The 16951-nt window shown below is 42.1% G+C and overlaps 1 protein-coding gene and 2 long non-coding RNA genes across 9 annotated transcripts in view; 2 read left to right on the top strand and 1 right to left on the bottom strand.

Moving 5' to 3' along the window:
- The window catches only part of JPH1 (junctophilin 1), a 91369-nt gene extending 86733 nt beyond the window's left edge, over positions 1-4636 (bottom strand). For 3 of the 5 annotated variants that reach the window (XM_030012109.2, XM_030012106.2, XM_030012107.2), the window contains exon 1: positions 4136-4636. In XM_030012109.2, coding sequence (XP_029867969.1) covers positions 4136-4514 — 379 coding nt within the window. In that variant the 5' untranslated portion in view covers positions 4515-4636. The remainder of the gene's footprint in view (positions 1-4135) is intronic. The other 2 variants (XM_030012104.2, XM_030012108.2) reach the window with 1 other exon arrangement.
- On the top strand, positions 4230-15954 carry LOC115340459. Of its 3 annotated transcripts, XR_005932214.1 has the most exons (4): positions 4230-4334; positions 11491-11561; positions 12616-14958; positions 15067-15954. It is a non-coding gene; the product is annotated as an uncharacterized LOC115340459 (long non-coding RNA). The 3 variants fall into 3 exon arrangements; XR_003923063.2 differs by having other exon boundaries at positions 12616-15954; XR_005932215.1 differs by lacking the exons at positions 4230-4334; positions 11491-11561 and adding an exon at positions 11569-12069 and having other exon boundaries at positions 12616-15954.
- LOC115340460 lies at positions 5169-7096 on the top strand. The gene is made up of 2 exons (XR_003923064.1): positions 5169-6205; positions 6643-7096. It is a non-coding gene; the product is annotated as an uncharacterized LOC115340460 (long non-coding RNA).
- Positions 15955-16951: the final 997 nt, after the last annotated feature.

Genomic DNA, 16951 nt, shown 5'->3' with positions numbered 1-16951 from the left:
ACTTGTCCGATTTTTCTTTCTACTGTGGAAGGAAAATCAATTCCAGCTGCTTCTAAAGAGAATATAGTAAATGAGGAAATGGAAGATTCATACTGAATTGGTCCTTAGAAAGTAACAAAGATATTTAGTTGGAATTTTGTGCAGTCTTGCAAGTAACAACTATCTCTTCTATCATTACAAATCCATTAAGGGAAAGGCTTCTGATACTAATGATAGAAAGCTGACGCATTTTCCTTGATTTTTCAACTTACATTTTAAAGGAAAAATATTTTAACAGCATATGGAGGGCAGTGTCCAGAATGCAGATACAAGAGACTTGTAATATGACTGACGATATCAGACTCTAACTGTATCTTCTTCAACAAAAGAAATTTTAGAAAACTTTAAATGAGCAAGATAACGTATGTTAATATTGCAATATAATTAAATACTACAGCATATGACATAAGACAGGATAAAAAAGCGTTTCCCATATATAAAGATAGAAACGAATGCAGTTTTTACCTATCTCTACATATAGATATAAGTATGAATGATCTATCAGCAAGGACACCTTATCCTGCTTCACCTTATACTACAGTTGACTGTTCAAAGAAGTTCTTGTAGGGATCAACTGTTAAAATTTTAATTAACACTGTAATTACCAAGCTAATTTAAACCTGTATTTGACCATAAAACAGTAACATTGTTCAGCATTGATTTTCCAAAAGCTAGGCTTGGTATCCTTTGTAACTAAAGAAACATTCAGCCATGACTTCTACTGACCATCCATCTGGTGTTTAATTGGTTCCCTTGAAAAGGTCTTCATATTTTGAGCCCGAGAACTATTAGAAAGTATATTTTTTCCTTTTGTTTTTGTTGGCATGTTGTGATAAGGTATAATTGCGTAACCTGTCTCCTTAGAGTTACATTGTGCCATCCCTCCCAAAAAAAACTTAGTATATCTTACAGCTGTAAATGTCATTGCCTACTTGCAGCTAAAATTTTAAACTATGCTGTGTGAAAACACTGAGAGGCCAAGGACCTATTTAACTACTCCACTTGCTCTTACCCTTTACTTACATCTTCTGTGGTTTAACAAATTAATTGTTACATCAAGATCTTTGCATGCTTTTCAGACTCAAATGTTAGATAAGCATACACCTAGAAAGTAGACTACTTAGAAATCAACAAACACATGTACTAGCGATGACCTTTGCTTAGGATGCATTTGCCACTGACCTCTGTGGAACGACAATGCACAACCTTACAGCAAGATGCCTGTTATTGCTATTGTTCGCAGCACCATAAACTGCTAACTAATTTACACATACTGAAGTTTCAAATTAGGCCTTGGCCCCTCCAAAAAAATGCTCTGGTAGGCTTGCAGATTCACACAGATTCAACAAAATCTAGGGAATTTAAAGGAGGTACGGAAGTCCAGATCATTGTAGGAAACAACCCAATGGGCCACTTGAAGGCCCAGCATAAGCACATGCAATGAATGGAGGATCATGGTTTATAAATCACAGTGTTTTCCTCAGAGATTTGACTGAGCGACAATTTTAAGCATTTAAACACAGCATGACATATATTACTTATGTCGTGCAAAGTGTCGTGTGCAGAAACACTGTCAATGCTTATGTTCCTTTTCCCTCCCTCAGCTGCATCTCCTAATACCACCAATGCATTTTAAAACACCATATTGGGGAAAGAAGAAGAAAAAAAAATATAGCAGCAGAGAGGCCTGGATTTTAGTGAGTTTGAAAACAAATTAGCAATTGGCTTAGTCTAAACAGTTATTTCCCTATGCTGGTATTCTCAGGTCATAATAAATTAAGAGCTTCCCTGCAAATATTTCACATTATGTTAAAGACAGATATGTAAATCTGGTTTCCTTGTAAAAACATCAGACGTTCTTCTGTTGTACAAATATGGCTATTGTTCCCAGAGCACGAAAACAAAAACACATCTGCAAAGGTCTATGACGTACTGCTTTGCTTCATTCATGAGTACTTTCGTTAAAATCAATGGGACTTCACACCCTCTGTTCATATGAACTGCCACATGTAAAAGACTGGAGCCATGGTAACAGATTTCAGTTTATAAGACTAAAAATCTCACAGTGTAAACTGCACACTTCATATGCTGTTTTGGACAAAGGATTTCCAGGGGGGGTCTAATTCTAAAAATTTAGAGAATTTACCTCCAATTATCTATCTTGAGATTTTAAAGATTCCACAAGAAGTCTAAAGAAAAAGATAAAAGGAACTTTAGTTTGAGAAAAATCACCCCTAGAAAATTTACTGGAATGGCAATTTACTTTTCTGGGGTGGAAAAAAAAAAAAAAAAAAAAAAAAAAAAAAAAAAAGATGGCCCCTGCAAATTCAGCTATTCTTCAGCTTCTGATTTACTAGCCAAAACAAATATAATTGTGTGGTGAAAGTGAAACTAAAAATCTGATCTCTTTCATGTTTTGTTTTTTTGTTCCTTAAATCCCCAAAAACCTATTTCGGTTGACTTTGGGCATCAGAACTTTCCACACCAGGAAACAATTTTCAGACAGCTACAAATATGTATAAACAAAAGGATTAAAAGAGTTCAAGGTACCAAAACCACAGTACATTTCATTTTCTGAAGGAAATGAATCTTACCCAACTCATTATGTTTTGTATTTCAGAAAGGAAAAAAAAAGGACCTCAACTGTGAAGGTCTCTTCTTCTCCTTAATACAAAAATACCTATTCTCTGACATTATTCTTAAAGCTCGACCACAAATCTCTTATCAATTCCTTGAAGAAACCAGCAACAGCATCAATCAAGAGATCTGATACATGGGTTAGTCCTTTAGTTGCATCTTGTGATCATTACCTCTGATTTTGGTACATTCTATTTCTTGCATGTTAACTAAGTATGTTGCTCAAAGCTGAAGCGAGCAGCATTTCTGTAAAAATACCCCAAGAACTCTCTAATCCTAAAACGGAGACCGGTTTTCCCCGTTACAATGGAACAAACCAAGTTGAAAAGCAACTTTGCAGAAGTTGCAGGTGGCACTTCAACTAATGCCAATGACATTACAGCAGCCAAGGATGAATTAAAGAAATATCAGTCTTATTTGTTGTGCAGAGCACAAAATGACAGAGGTACAATGACTGTATCTGACCATTCAAATCAGCTCCAGTCCCAAGTGACCTGATTGAACCTTGACTTCTTGACCGCTCCTAACTATAACAGGAGGGCAGAGTGCCCAATCCTCTCCGCACACTTACCGGGAGCTCGCCCCTAGAAAAATTTGCTTTTTTTGTGGTGAAGGGTGCGAGAGGCAGGCCCGTGTCATTTCACAACACAGCCTGTACTTAGGAGCAGTGTGTTTAAAACTATACCATATTTTAATAAAATATGAGTTATGACACGAGGGTGGACCCAAGTTTCATTGATTTTATGCAAGTTGCGCACCTACTTCAATACCTTCAGCGTCTTGTTTACAAGCTGAACGTACTGGGCGTATAAAGCTATCCCTGCTAGCAAAGTAACACGGCACAAGGGCTCCCTTACTAAGTTCTTGCTGTTTCTCCAGGAAAACTGCGCAAATGGAGCGAGGCGGCGGGCTCGCCTGCCTGCTCTCTCTCCGAGACAGGCGCTGCCGGCCCCGGCTATCGTTATCGCGGGCGGGGAGCCCGGCAGCCGCCTCGGCAGAGAAAAAGGAAAGCTGTCTACAGGCAGTCGTCATGCGGATTTCTACCAGCTGGCCGGGAGAAAGCGACCAGCCCGGCAGCACAGCCCGCGTCCCGGCGCGGCCGCTCCCGCTCGGCCGGGACCGGGCGGCTCCTCACGGAGCGGAGCGGAGCGGGGCGGGGCGGGCGCCGGGCACCTGTGGCGCTCCCCGGCCGCCAGCGGGGCCTCCGGGGCGGCGAGGCCGACCGCTGAGGAACGCTCTCCCCGCCGGGAAGGACGCGCGGACGCGGGCCGAGGGAAGGAGGAGAGACCCCGCCGCGCTGAGGGGCCGCCGCGGCCGGTGTGAGGGCGGCGGTTGGGCACGGGGGGGGGGGGGGGGGGAAGGGCCCTGCCCACGGCGCGCGCGCCCACGCAGGCGCGCCCCCCCACTCCCGCCCCCCGCCGCCGCCGCCGCGCGCGGGGCGCCCCCCGCCGGCGCCCACCTCCGTCCCCGTAGGTCTCGACGCCGTATCCGTCCTGCAGCCCGTTGCTCCAGGTGCCCTCGTAGCGGGCCGGCGTGCTGAGGCTCTGCCGCACCCCGTAGCGCCCCTTGAAGCCGTGGGACCACTCGCCGCGGTACATCCACCTGCCTTTCGTCTCCACGCCCAGCCCGTGGCGCTTGCCCTGCGCCCAGTAGCCCAGGTAGGTGTTGCCGCTGGGCCAGGTGTAGCCGCCCGCCACCTCGAAGCCGTGGGACCAGGAGCCGGCGTACTCGCCCTGCCCCTTGGGCCCGGTGCAGATGCCGTGCCCGTGGGCTTTCCCGTCCTCCCAGCCGCCGCAGTAGGTGCCGCCATCGTCGAAGTCGAACCGGCCGCCCGTCATCCAGGGCAGCGGGGCGAGCGCGGCGCCGCCGCCGCCGCCTCCCGCCCGCCTTCCCTTCCCTGCCCTGCCCTGCCTCGCCTCGCCTTCCCTTCCCGCCCGCCGACCGACCGGCCGCCCCGGCGCTCCCCGCGACTGCGAGCGCTCCGCCGGCCGCCCGCCCGCGCCCAGCCCTGCCCAGCCGCAGCCCCGCGGCGGCAAGCGGCGCCCGCCCCCCGCTCCTCCCTGCCTGCCCGCCCCCCCGCCCGGGACCGCCCCCGGCCGGGGCCGCCGCCGCCGCGGGGCAGGTGCGCGCCGCTTGGGCCGGCCGGGGGCTGCGCCCGCTGCTGCCGCTGCGCGTCGGTGGGCTTGGTCCCCGGGAGCGGCTGGGAGCAGGCGGGTGCCCCCCCCCCGCCGCGGGGAAAGGTGCTCCCCCCGTGCTGGGGGCCGCGCGTGTATCAGGGCAGGGCGGGGCGAGGCGAGGCCGGGGCCCCCGCGGCGCCCGGTGCCCGTGGGGCGGCGGGGCAGGGCCCGGCCCGGCGGGGCTGGCGGCTGCCTGCTCCGGCCGCGCCGCCTTGGCCGGCCTGGGCGCTGCCCGACCCTTGCGGCTCCCGGGCGGGTCGCCGCCGCTGCACCTGCCGGCGCCTGCAACAAGTGGGCAAAAAGAGAGTGCTTTCGCGTGGTACCTGCGGTTTTTAATTTTTTTTTATTATTATTTTGGCTTTCTCTGAGCTTTAGGGCTAGTTTTGAGCTGAAAGTTGTTGCTGCAGAGCACAGCCGAGTTGCCCTTTGTCCCCTTTCCAAACCAGATACGGAGCCCTTCTGCTCGAAGGGGCAAACCGGCAGTTCCACGGGTGGAGAAACCCGGGGCACAGGGAGCATGAGTGGTATCGAGGCCTTTCAAGGACAGCGCTGCTGGGAACTTAGTAAGGAAGCTCTCATTATGCCTTCAGCCCCGTGGCCGTCGGGTGACTGAATGGCTCTAAATCCTGCCAAGTACTCCTTTGCCAGGTATTTGATAATCAGATAAAAATATAAGGGCAAATGACAGGAGAAACACGGAAGCGTAGAAATAGCAGAGAGACTAGTGGAGAAAGGATTGAAAGCCTTTGTCACAGGGCATCTTAGCTTTTTGTTCTTTCACAGTTACAGACCAGGACAGGAAGAAAACCTGAAAGAAAATGGTCCTCTTCGATGGGGGTTTTGTTAAAAGCATGAATCATACTTACTAAGCACAGGGGGTGGTAACTATCTGGACACAGATGATTTGGAAAAATGGGGAAATAGCAATGGCTATGTTAGTAGCAGTGAGTAGATGCAGAAACCTAATTGCAAATGAAAAATCTGAACACAAACCATCAGAAGTTGCAACGGTTAAGCTTCAGAAATTTATGCCAAATTCAAACTCTGCGCACACAGTTGGACACGTACTTACAAAGAGAAAAAGCCAAGATCAAAGACTTGTGCCTTGTCCGTGACAAGATGAGGAAGCTTTCGATGCCCCTTTGTGCCCTGGGAATTTTACTCCATAGTTTTGGAGAGTAGAAAACCAGACGAGAATGTTGTTTCTGTAGCACAGACATTATGCAGTCTTCCATGTATCTTTGGACAAGTCTATATAGTGTGCTGAAGTTAAGGACTGAGACCTTCACTGCAATGTGAGCTTTTGTGGAAAGCTGTTGTCGAGAATGGAGGACCAGTCTGAAAAGATTGCGGTAGGTGCGATTGCTGAAGAAGATGCGGTTCAGTATCCTCTGAGTATTTCTTGAGCTCATCAGCTTTCTATGCCCTGCATATCTTGCATTTATTAGGCAAGGAAAAGACTGGAAACAATAGTGGTGATGGCACATGTGCTTTGAGGAGCGTACTATTTTCACTCTATCAATCTCTCTTTTCTGTTTTCTTTCCTCTGACACAAGATAAAGCCCTGTCATGTTTTAACAGTTTCAGAAGAGTGAAATGGTTTATACGGGTGTGGGGAACTACCTGTTGGAAGTCAGCATGCCTATAAGATGATACTGGTATACAGTTAAACTAGTAATTGAGGTCCCCTGTTTATAATAGCATGTTATTCTATGAGCCGATTTTTATGAAGCACATGAGTTGTCGTGGTTGAACTGGAGCTGCTGAGCATTGTTTTTTTCTGTTTCAGGGCTGGTATTGCCTCCAGTATTGCCTTACACGATACTTCCGTGCCCTGTGCACACCAGGGACGGGACTGGCACAGACGTGAGCAGAGGTGGGGTGGGATGACTGGTTAGCAAGTCCAGACAGCGCTTCCGTGACTCAGCAATGGAAGAGGTGCATCTGACGAGGGAGTGTGGGATTCCCCCAGCCCCTCCATGGGTCTCAGCCGCTCCTCTGAAGGAGCAGCTGTGCCCTACTGTCTGACAGCCTGGCTGATAACTGTGGGAGTGCAAGTCCTTGCCTGCCCGGCTATTATGTTTGGCTCAGTATTGGTGAATTATTGGATTTGCTGTCGTTTCCACCTGAGTAATTGTACTACCGAGTAACTGGATTTGCTGTTGTAATGACCTGGGTAATTGCACTACTGATGTATAATTGTTACTGTACTGTTACTTAGAGATAAATTGTCTATCCCTAAAGCTGTTGGTCTGATGTCTGTTACCATATCCCAAACCTATAACTAATAGGGGCCGCCTTAAGTTCTTAGATCTGTACACTAGAAGATGTACCATTGCATTAATAAGTATCTGCCTGTTAGTCCTTCGTTTTACCCCCTTGATTTAAATATTATAGGTTTTAATATTAGATCAGATGAACCAACAACATTGGATGGGCCAGAGGTGAACGATGAAAATTCCTATAAATTCTCTTCTGTTATCACAAGCGTGTCAGTGGGTCTTTTTTTAGTGACCTGCAAATGATGCTAAAATGAATGGTAATTTTGCATGTGGTTTGTATTTCCAGGTGTATTCATTTAAATGAAGTAATCAATTTAAATGAAGTTGACGCTTGATGACAAGATGAATTCATCACTGCCAGCCTTCTCTTATTATATTTTCAGCAGGGGATGAATTTTGATAGATGTGAGGATAGAAGTGCTTTGCAGAGAACTCTTAGCATCACTCAGCCAAGTCTTGATGACGTAAGAAGTCACGAGTGCCTCACTGCTGATGAGGTTGTAGGTATTTTGTTTTGCTGACAGATTTTGCATTGATGAGCCTCAAATTTAGTTCGTGCCACTTCATGTTTGCTTCTGGCCAGGGTGTAGGTAATGATCATATGTGTAGCGTGTATGTTTTAAATACCTTAGATCCACAGGTTTTGTTTCCTTGGACAATTCTGTCCAGTATCAAGTTAAAAATTGATCTAAAACTCCATAGATGCAGGAAGTAAGCAGTTATAGGTAGATGAATGAGTTTACCTGTTTTGTCCAAAATAAATGTGATTGCTTCCACTAATTTTTTAATCTGCCTTACAAGAGTTCTTTTCTGAAGTCTTTGATACATGTAATGTTCAGAAAATACAAGGTCCAGGTGCAGTTTATTTATCATTTACAAAAAAAGTGTGATTTTCGTTGTATATTGGCCAAACAGGGAAAGTTTACCTGGAGTAGTTCTGTTGCTGTGTAAGTCATCACGGCACTAGGTCTGGTGACACTGTATGTATGCAAAAACTGCGCTGCAGGGTTGTATTTAAAAAGATCCTTGGTGCAGGGATGGTAGATGCAGCAGGTGAAGGTATTAAACTCCAGAGATTTAATATTAACTAGATACAAAACTGCTGAGTTTAAATTATTAGTCTATAGATATCTGATGCATGAATAAAAATTAGGCACACTTATTCTTACCCTTAAAAGCCTGATTCAGCAGGGAATTACTTTAAGTATTTCAGTAATCCCATTTACTTCAGTGGGACTACACATGAGCTTTAAATTAAACATCTGCAAGATATCTATGCTCAAATAAAGCAAAGCTCCGAAGAATGTTCTCAAGTGCTTTGCAGAACAGAGGCAGGATGCTTAACTGATGAGCTCCACGAGCTGCACACATTGTATTGGATGAGTTCACACACAGGACTGCTGTGTGGGAGGCAGAATAGAGAAGTAAAGGTAGTATGAAAGCCACAGTGTAGAAATTTCAAAGGCAGGTAGGCCTTTCCTGGCTTCATGTGAACAGCCACAACTTTTATGCCAATTTTTATGTCTGGAGTCTCAATTAACATTTATAAACATAGTTCTGTATAACTTTAACACAAATTATGTTGTCTGACTTCTAGGACAGGAACATAGCACTTTTTCTTACTATACTGTATGTTCACGTAAGTTACTGTGACTACTGCAATGGTAATTGTACAGGATTTTTTTCAAAGAAATTGCTATAATTGAGAAATATTGTGTTATGAAACTACTCTCCTAGCTGCATCGGTAAGTGTCAGTTCCACCTTGCACTTGAAGTTGGGACGTAGCCAGTAAGATAGTATGTTTAATTCCAGAGATATTATGCTTACTCAGTGAATACAGTTGTTATTTTCTTTGCAGAAGTGCTGATAAAGCTTCTAAAAACAAAAATACAGATCCTTTTCTAACTTGAAAACAAGATGAGTATGTTCTGTACCCGGACTTCTATTTTCAGTGTTGTTCTAAGCAACTGGATTAGATTTTAAATAAAAATGCAGTTTAATTTTTTTCTTTTAAAGAAATGCATCATTTAAGTTGATCATCTTTGTTTCTGAGGTGATTTTAAGAGTGACAGGACTCTCCATACAAGTAAGATACAGTGCATTGGAATTATTTTTTTTAAAATGTAGGTTATCTTATAATGACGGAATGTAATAGTGTTATGATTATGAGTACCTATGAAATTATGGAAAAATATGAAATATTGTTTCTGGATCTTGTCAACATTTAGTGTTTTTGTTGTGGGTTTGTTGGGTTTTTTTTAATATGTCTGCAGAACAAAAATGAGTGCATCAATATAACTTAATCCACTTAAAAAAAAATTTAACACCAAATGTGTTTGATTTTATAATGCTTGATTTGAAGAAGAGTGTATCATAATGATTACCCTAAATTACCACCCAAATTATATAGGCAGAAAAGATCTGCAAAATCAGATTTATCCCTAGCAAGTTTTTCCTAGATGGTGATATGAATCCTGCAACTGCTGCAGTTCAAGTCTTGCTTCCGCAGGGAAGTGGAAACAGTTTATTGCTTTCCTCTTTGCAGCAAATTCAGAAGTGTTTGAAGACGGCTTGTCATGTCTTGCTTTAGCCCTTTTCTTTAGCCTGAGCAGGCTGTATCTTTCATTATTTCCTCCGAGTCCTCCTGACTGTCACTGTTGCTGTTGTCTGGACTTTCTCCAATTACATTACGTATTTGTTAAGGTCTGATTTCGAAAACAAAATGCATTATTTGGCTAATATTGTGCCATATTAAAGTAGCATAATTCTGTGTGACTCCCAAATGACGCTATTCTTTTACACTGGTGCCAGGAATCAGCAGTCTGATGATTCCTTCCCCCCGCAACAACAAGATGATGTGTAACAACTTGTCATCAGTGTGTGATTTGCTGTTGTCCTAATCCTTTTCCACAGAATATTGTTTAACTAGTTGCTTCCCACTTTGTATTAGTGAAGTTGAGTTTTACTCGGCAGGTTTTTCACTAGCACACTTTTTTTGTCCCCTAAGATTACTTCCCTGGGTTAAGTTAATTTTGAATTTTAATCCCATATTGCAGTTCCTCCCTGGTTTCTAACAGTTTGCTTATTTGCACATGCAATAACTGAACTCTTCCAAGATCAAAGTTATTAATGAAGGTATTGAGTGTTAAAGGATTTGATACAGATTTAGAATGCGATACATCCTTCACTCTTGGCACTTCATAAGCATTACTTAGTAACTGTAAAGAATGTGTACTCCTTTACCACAGCTCTGCCTAGATCACCTTTAACAAACATCAGCAGCTTTGCTAAGGTCAAAATACATAATATCTCTTTTAGTGAAGGCTGAAACAAAAAAGCCTTTAATGTTTTGGTTTATCTCGGTGGTGCATCTGAAAGGTTTCCCTCCCCGCTGAGCAGTGGCACAGCCTTTCCCTTCACCCTCCTCCTCCTACGATGAGGTTGTCTTGTTTCCTTTTCTGTTCCATCCTAACCAGGTCTCATTCCATGATTCGGCCTTTCTGATTTTGCCCTTACATACTTGCACTCTTCCCTAATATTCTTCCTTTAGTAATTTGACCTACTTTCTACTTGCGTATACTTCCTTCTAGTGTTTCAGGATCATTGAAGAGCTCTCGATTTAGTCAAGTTTCTCTCGTGATACTCATCTTATTTTCCCTTCACTTCGGGGTAGTTTGTGTTTATGCCCTTCACATTATTTCTTTAAGAAAACAGATTGCTCTTTTTGGAGTTCATAATAAAATAAAACCTAGTAGAGAGCAAATCTAAGTTCGTGGGTTTTGCAAGGCAGTCTTGGCCGATACTGGCTTGAGTTATTCTCAAGCCCCCAGCCCTCCGTGCTGCCAGCACAACTGTTTCTTCAGTGAGCTGTGATTTGGATCAGGGAACCAATCCAGCTTAAAGATAATCCAGCAAAAAGATTTATTTTTATTTTGCTCTTAAAGCTGAATCATTTGCTCTGTTTGCAGAGCATCGATACAAACAATTGCCCTAATGCAATTGAAAGCATCCAGAAAAGCTGGCAGCTTTACAGTTCACCTCTTTTGTTTTGAGTTCCATTCTCTTTTTCCTAGGAATTACAAATAATATTTTCCCATAATTTTTCACCCAAGTTGCCCACAGTCTTGCGTTGTCAGTCAGTTTGCCCCCTGTTGTTGAAAGGAAAAGATCCAGTCACTTATCTGCTGGGTAAAAAAACCTTCTCCCTGTAACATGGTACTGTAATTGCCCTGTAGTATCTTCCCAGCAGGTCCCTTGGTTGTTGAAGTCCCCCATCTTCACCCTGTTCTGTGCTTTGAAGAGCTAGCAGCAGCACCCAAAGCTCTCGAGTCCTGCACCATTGTGTCTTTCACAGATTTTCCAGGTGCCTGAGGAGGTCCAAGACCTGATTGAAGCTTTTCTTATTGTTTGGAGCTCTCACGTCAGGTAAGAATTGGGATTGTTTCACGTTTTTTAGTGATGTGCAAAGCATCTCTCTCTCCTGCCTGGATGTGTATTTTGTGGCTTTGCTTTGTTTTAAATTGTAGGAATGTCATACCTTCAAGGTCTTAATTCCTCTGGTAATTTTCATGTAAATTAGCTAATGAGTTAAATAACTTTCATACAAGTTGCTTTAATACTGTAGGAAAAAAAAGTTCAGCAGCCTTACTCACTGCTCACTGAGCTGCCATTTTTCTGAATACCTCTACTGAGAGCCACTTACATCTTCCCAGAGATCAAGGCCTTTTGCCATGCTTTAGGCCGCCTATCCATTGAAAATCCTCCCTCATTAGTTAGCAATTACATCGCCAGTGATTACAGACCTTCACAAGAGGTTTCAGGGTTTTTTTTCATCAGACAGACAGTCCCAGCTCTGCAGTTTCCATCTCCTGCAGCATGACTCAGGTGGAGGAGACCAGAGCTCTGCGGGTCACGCTGGGCCACCTGTGCAACGGTGAGTGCACCTCAGGAAGGCACCCATCCCAACTTTTGTAGGGGCTGCAGTTCTCCAGCTGCTCCCCGGACCTTGCAGTTCCTTATGATCTCCCTTGATTTTATCTGACAGTTTTTATCAGACATAGGGATGAGGTCTGTCTGCACTCGTACCTAATTCTGTCTTAACATGAGGTCTGTCTTATGAATTTCTTTCTTTTTTCTTCTTACAAAAATTGAAGGGTTGTTTTTTTTTTTTTTTAAGTGATAAGTTAGTGTTAAAATAGCAATTAGATATGATATTTCTAATTTTAAAAGAGCTGTTGGTGGCCCCAGCTATTAGCATGCACTCTGGTTATGCTGTGCTGGAGCAGAACAAAACAGCTGTTGCATTTCACCAATGAACTGGTGTTGGTGCTTCTTATACCTTGGATAGTTGATAAACTTTATGTAAAAATCTGTTCTTCTGAGTGAATCCATTTGTGAAATGGATTGAAAACCATTGTCATTCTAAATATGAGTTATAGGTACAATCTTGGTGGTTTTTATTTGGTTTCTTTTTTTTCAGATGGAGATAATGGAGAAAACACAGCAAATGCTACCAGAGATGCAAAAGCTGAGCTTTTTGTTCTTTGATGGTGAAGCTAATATGGATATTTTTATGCACAGTATAGTCTCTTTTGAGATTTGTTTCTATTAACACAGTCCTCAATAAAGGAATTGAGCTTTAGAGGACACTACCACCAGGCTAAGCAGGCTGCGCTGCAAAGACCTTTAATAGAAAGCCACTCCCTCAATCTGCTTAAACTTTGGTGAGGATAATACGGCTTACTCTAACTGATTTTTGATAAAACAGTAAAAGACAAACAGATGCTTATTATGCCAGAGTTGATAAATGCACCTTATTGATAACCTTTCTTGTGCTTATCCAGGAATATTTGTCCTGGAGGAAAAAATTGTTCTCACCACACCTAACATGCAAGTTAAACACCTAAACATACATTGATGTTTAATTTTACATGAAAAAAATATAGCAAGGGTTAGTGTATCATAATCAGCCTAACCAATGAATTAAAACTCCCAGCTGGTATGTGATTTCATTTATTCTTAGTTTGCTTCTGTTCTGTTGGCTTTTTTAAGTGCTGGTAACATAATGTCATGATGTTTTTCTATGATGAAGAAACCTGTTCACCATGTGGATTACACTATTAGCCCCTTCTGCATCTTGAAAACTGGCTTTCTTAGCAAATACACTTCATGTAATATTGCATTGCTGCAAAATAGTTTTCTATTTGTCTGCTGAAATTTCAGCTTAAAGATCAGATTCTGCTCTTTGGAAGACATAACCACCAAAGCTGAATTTTGGATGGTGCTCTCTGTATTCTGCAGGTGCAGTAGAGTTTTTATGCTCTTCTTTTGGTGAAGTCACATGCATTCGTGTTTGCAGCTTGGCATGTGAATACATTATGTATATCTGTGCTTCTGGCAGGTACGAGATGGACATTGGACAAATTAGTATTTGCAGTATTTCTTTTCTGTGTGATTGGGAGGGTTTCAAGCCTTAGTTTTGTTTAAAAGTAACTTTTTGGGTTTTTTTTAGTAGAAAACACCTCATGCTAGTTATGGAGTCTAAAAGAGGTTTCCTAATGTTCTTTATCAAAGCATCATCCTTTAGTAACTGCAGTTGTCATAGTAAACAGAGTCCTTTTATGTAGAAGTTTATGATCTTGTTGTAATAGGTCCTTTATGAAAAAGTAGCCATTATTTGAGTTTTTCTAACTATACTGTGTATTCAGCATGTAACTGAAATTTAATCTAAGATTCATACAGAAGATAAAAATATCCCTTCTCTGATGATGTCTGCTCTAATCACGGAATGTATATCTTCCTAGTAATACAGAGTGTTCGAAAAACAATTATATGATGTTCTGTCATGTCTGAATGCATAATAAATGTAACTGACTTATAGAATAATCAACTGTATTCAGTTAGGCATGTATTTGTCGTTAAATCATTCACTTGTAGGTATGCCTAAAATCAGCTGTGCTATGAAGTCCATGGTAGAAATCACCTTAGTTCATGTTATTAATTTTAAAATTTGGCAATGTCATTAACCTGCATGATATTTGGGTATGTTAGGTACAAAGTTTATTTCAGTTGATTTGAGAACTAAAATTAATTTTGAAATTTACTTGTTTCATATGACAGCATTGCAAAAGTTTTGTTAATTCACCCACAGTTAACTATGTGGTATTTTTGCTTATATGAGGTTCTGCCATGAAAACAAAAAATGTATATACAGCTGGAGGACTGCAGTTCTGTGATACAGCATGCTAAAGTTAGAAGTAGGGGGTTGCAGTTTTGTTTTAATGTGTAAAGGGATATGGTTTTTGTTTTGTGTAAGTTTGAGACTGCAGTTTTTGTCTAACTAATGGCACTTTTAATGAGATTTGATTTTTAACAGCTGGTTGCTCAGCATATTTGGAAAATTGAGCCCAATGAAATATTTTTAAAATGTCAGCTGTTTTTGAAAATTCATGGTATCAGGATTTTCCTACCCAAAATTTCAGTATCCAGAAAGTGGATGAATTGGGCACTATGCAACTTTGTGATTCTCCAGTTTTAGTGATGCAAATTTATTTGTATAGGCTTAAGAGAAGAAAAAAAATTGTGATCTTTTCTGTGCCATATGGTGTCAGTGGCATGTTTCTAGATTTATTTTTTTAAAAATATATTAATATCGGCAAAATGATAACATTTGACGTGTGAAAAATGTGCATGTCATTTTAATCTGAAATTTTGTTGGTGTTTGTTTTTTTCCTCCTTTTATTACAAAGTGTAGTACAGATCTTGCGCTAGACTGAGTTTAATCAATCACTGGAAGCGCCTGGTGCATTCTGCTGGCTACTGAGTGAGTTTCAGTTTGTATACCTAAGCTACTTGCCTGATTTTGGAAGAGGTGATCCTATGTGCACTATTCCTTCAAAAAATGCAGTGGTTTTCCCCCCTGTTTTCACAGGTTTTGGGAGACACAGCTGCTGTCCACGTTTGGAGGTGTTGTGTAGAGCTGGAGCTACTGTGTTGCCACCAACCTGAGTTAAGGTTTAATTTATAGGGACAAATAGGCTTGTGCCTCCATACTAATTTGAATTATTTTATATAGTAATACTTTTCTTTATCTTCTTATGGTTTGATTTTTTTTTTTTTTTAATGTAACCTAAGGGTCTAATCTACCTAGACTACAAAATGTTTAACAGGGTTATTGAAATAAGCATGTGTGTGAGTATGATGAAGGTGTTAAAATGGAAGTCTTCAATATACAAGTAAGCTTGCTACCAGTAAATTTTGTTTTATTTCATCCTGTCATGCTTGGAGTGAGTGTTGAAAGACGAACAGGCAAGCGCTGCTCAGCTAGAGGGGAGAAGCACGTCATACAGCCCCCAGAATAGCATCAGCAGTAAATATGGTCATGCTGTTCTTTGCCGAGATAGACCCAGATCACATTTGTAGCACCCACCAGGTCTGCTGCTTACCAGACATTCAGGGCCTTTGATGAAACATTTACAAATGCAGCTGCAGTTCGGAGGGATCTTCTGCCGGCAGTGAAGAAGCTGACATCAAGAAAACGGGAGGAAATGAGATCACAAGCCAGGGAGTTCAAACAAAATGCAGTTCAGGGGGAATACAAATTTAATCACAGTATTAAAACACTGCTCCAAGATATGAACCATGTTCTTGTTAGACTCCCTTTTCATGTTAACTTGATTATGTTTTCCAGTGACTTAGAACCACTAAAGCCTGAAGCTTTTGTAGAGGAGGAAAGGTGGACTGAAAAATGGGTCTTTGTTCAACTGTCTTAGGTCATACATAATGTCAAAACTGGAATTAAAATGTATTATAAAGTGAAGTTAGAGGCTGAGGTTAAAAAGTTTTTTCCAGTTCCAGTTATTTCTCACTTTGTACAATATATTGAAATAAAGTAAGATAGCCCTGAAGGTCTGTGGCGGTGGCCTATCTAGCATGTTAGCCGGAAAAGTCTAATTATTCAAGGTCAAGAAAAACCCCTGTTAATTTCTTCATCTTGAAAAGATAGATTATCCCCTTTGGGCCAAAAGGATCTTCTCACTTTCTTGTCCCTAAGCTCTGTTCATATTGACTCCTCTATTAATATAGCTTCTATTTTTATTTTTTTTTAAATGTTTGTATTTTGCTCTGAGGACTATAACACACAAGTCAAATTCTGCCTTTGTGTTCTGGCCACTGGACTTGATAGGACGCTACAGGAATTAAGCCAAGGCATTGCGTCTTCTTCCACCGCCCTGCCAGTTTATGCGTCTCTGTAAAATTTGAAAAGCTCGCTTCAGCTTCTGCAGCTTCTCTCCTCTGGCTTTGCCTCCGCACCCGGTGCATTAGCTAGGGTGTTAGTGGAAAGGGTTTGTTATTTCAGACACATATCATCGCCTGCTGCACTCACTTCTCCCCTACACTTGCATAGGGCACGGAGACAACTTCATACTTCCATTTGTATCAGTTACACATACAGGATTTAAATTCATCCCTTTCTCTGTATAGCCTTTTCCTTTTTTTTTTTTTTTTTAAGTCAGACAACTCAGTAAATGCCAAAAAGCAAGTAGTGCCAGCTGAAGGCAGTAGTAGCATACTACACCTATTTTCCTTAAAATCTCATTGAGCTAAATGTGACGAGGTACGCGTGTTTTCAAAGCAGTAGCTCTGGTATTTGTTCTCTATTCGTGAGTGACGTTATGCAGTTGAGAAAAAATCATGCCAGCATGTTTCAGTTAGTGCCAAAAAGAACATAGACGGCGATTCAGTGCCCAGATCTATTGCTGCCCAAAACTGTATCTTGTCCTATTTATACTTTCACAAATGAGGGTCTTGCTTAC

The sequence above is a fragment of the Aquila chrysaetos genome, chromosome 4, assembly GCF_900496995.4.
Source record: "Aquila chrysaetos chrysaetos chromosome 4, bAquChr1.4, whole genome shotgun sequence".
Lineage (NCBI taxonomy): Eukaryota > Metazoa > Chordata > Aves > Accipitriformes > Accipitridae > Aquila > Aquila chrysaetos.
Note: the sequence above shows the minus strand (reverse complement) of the source record. Positions and strands in the feature narration are given on the sequence as shown.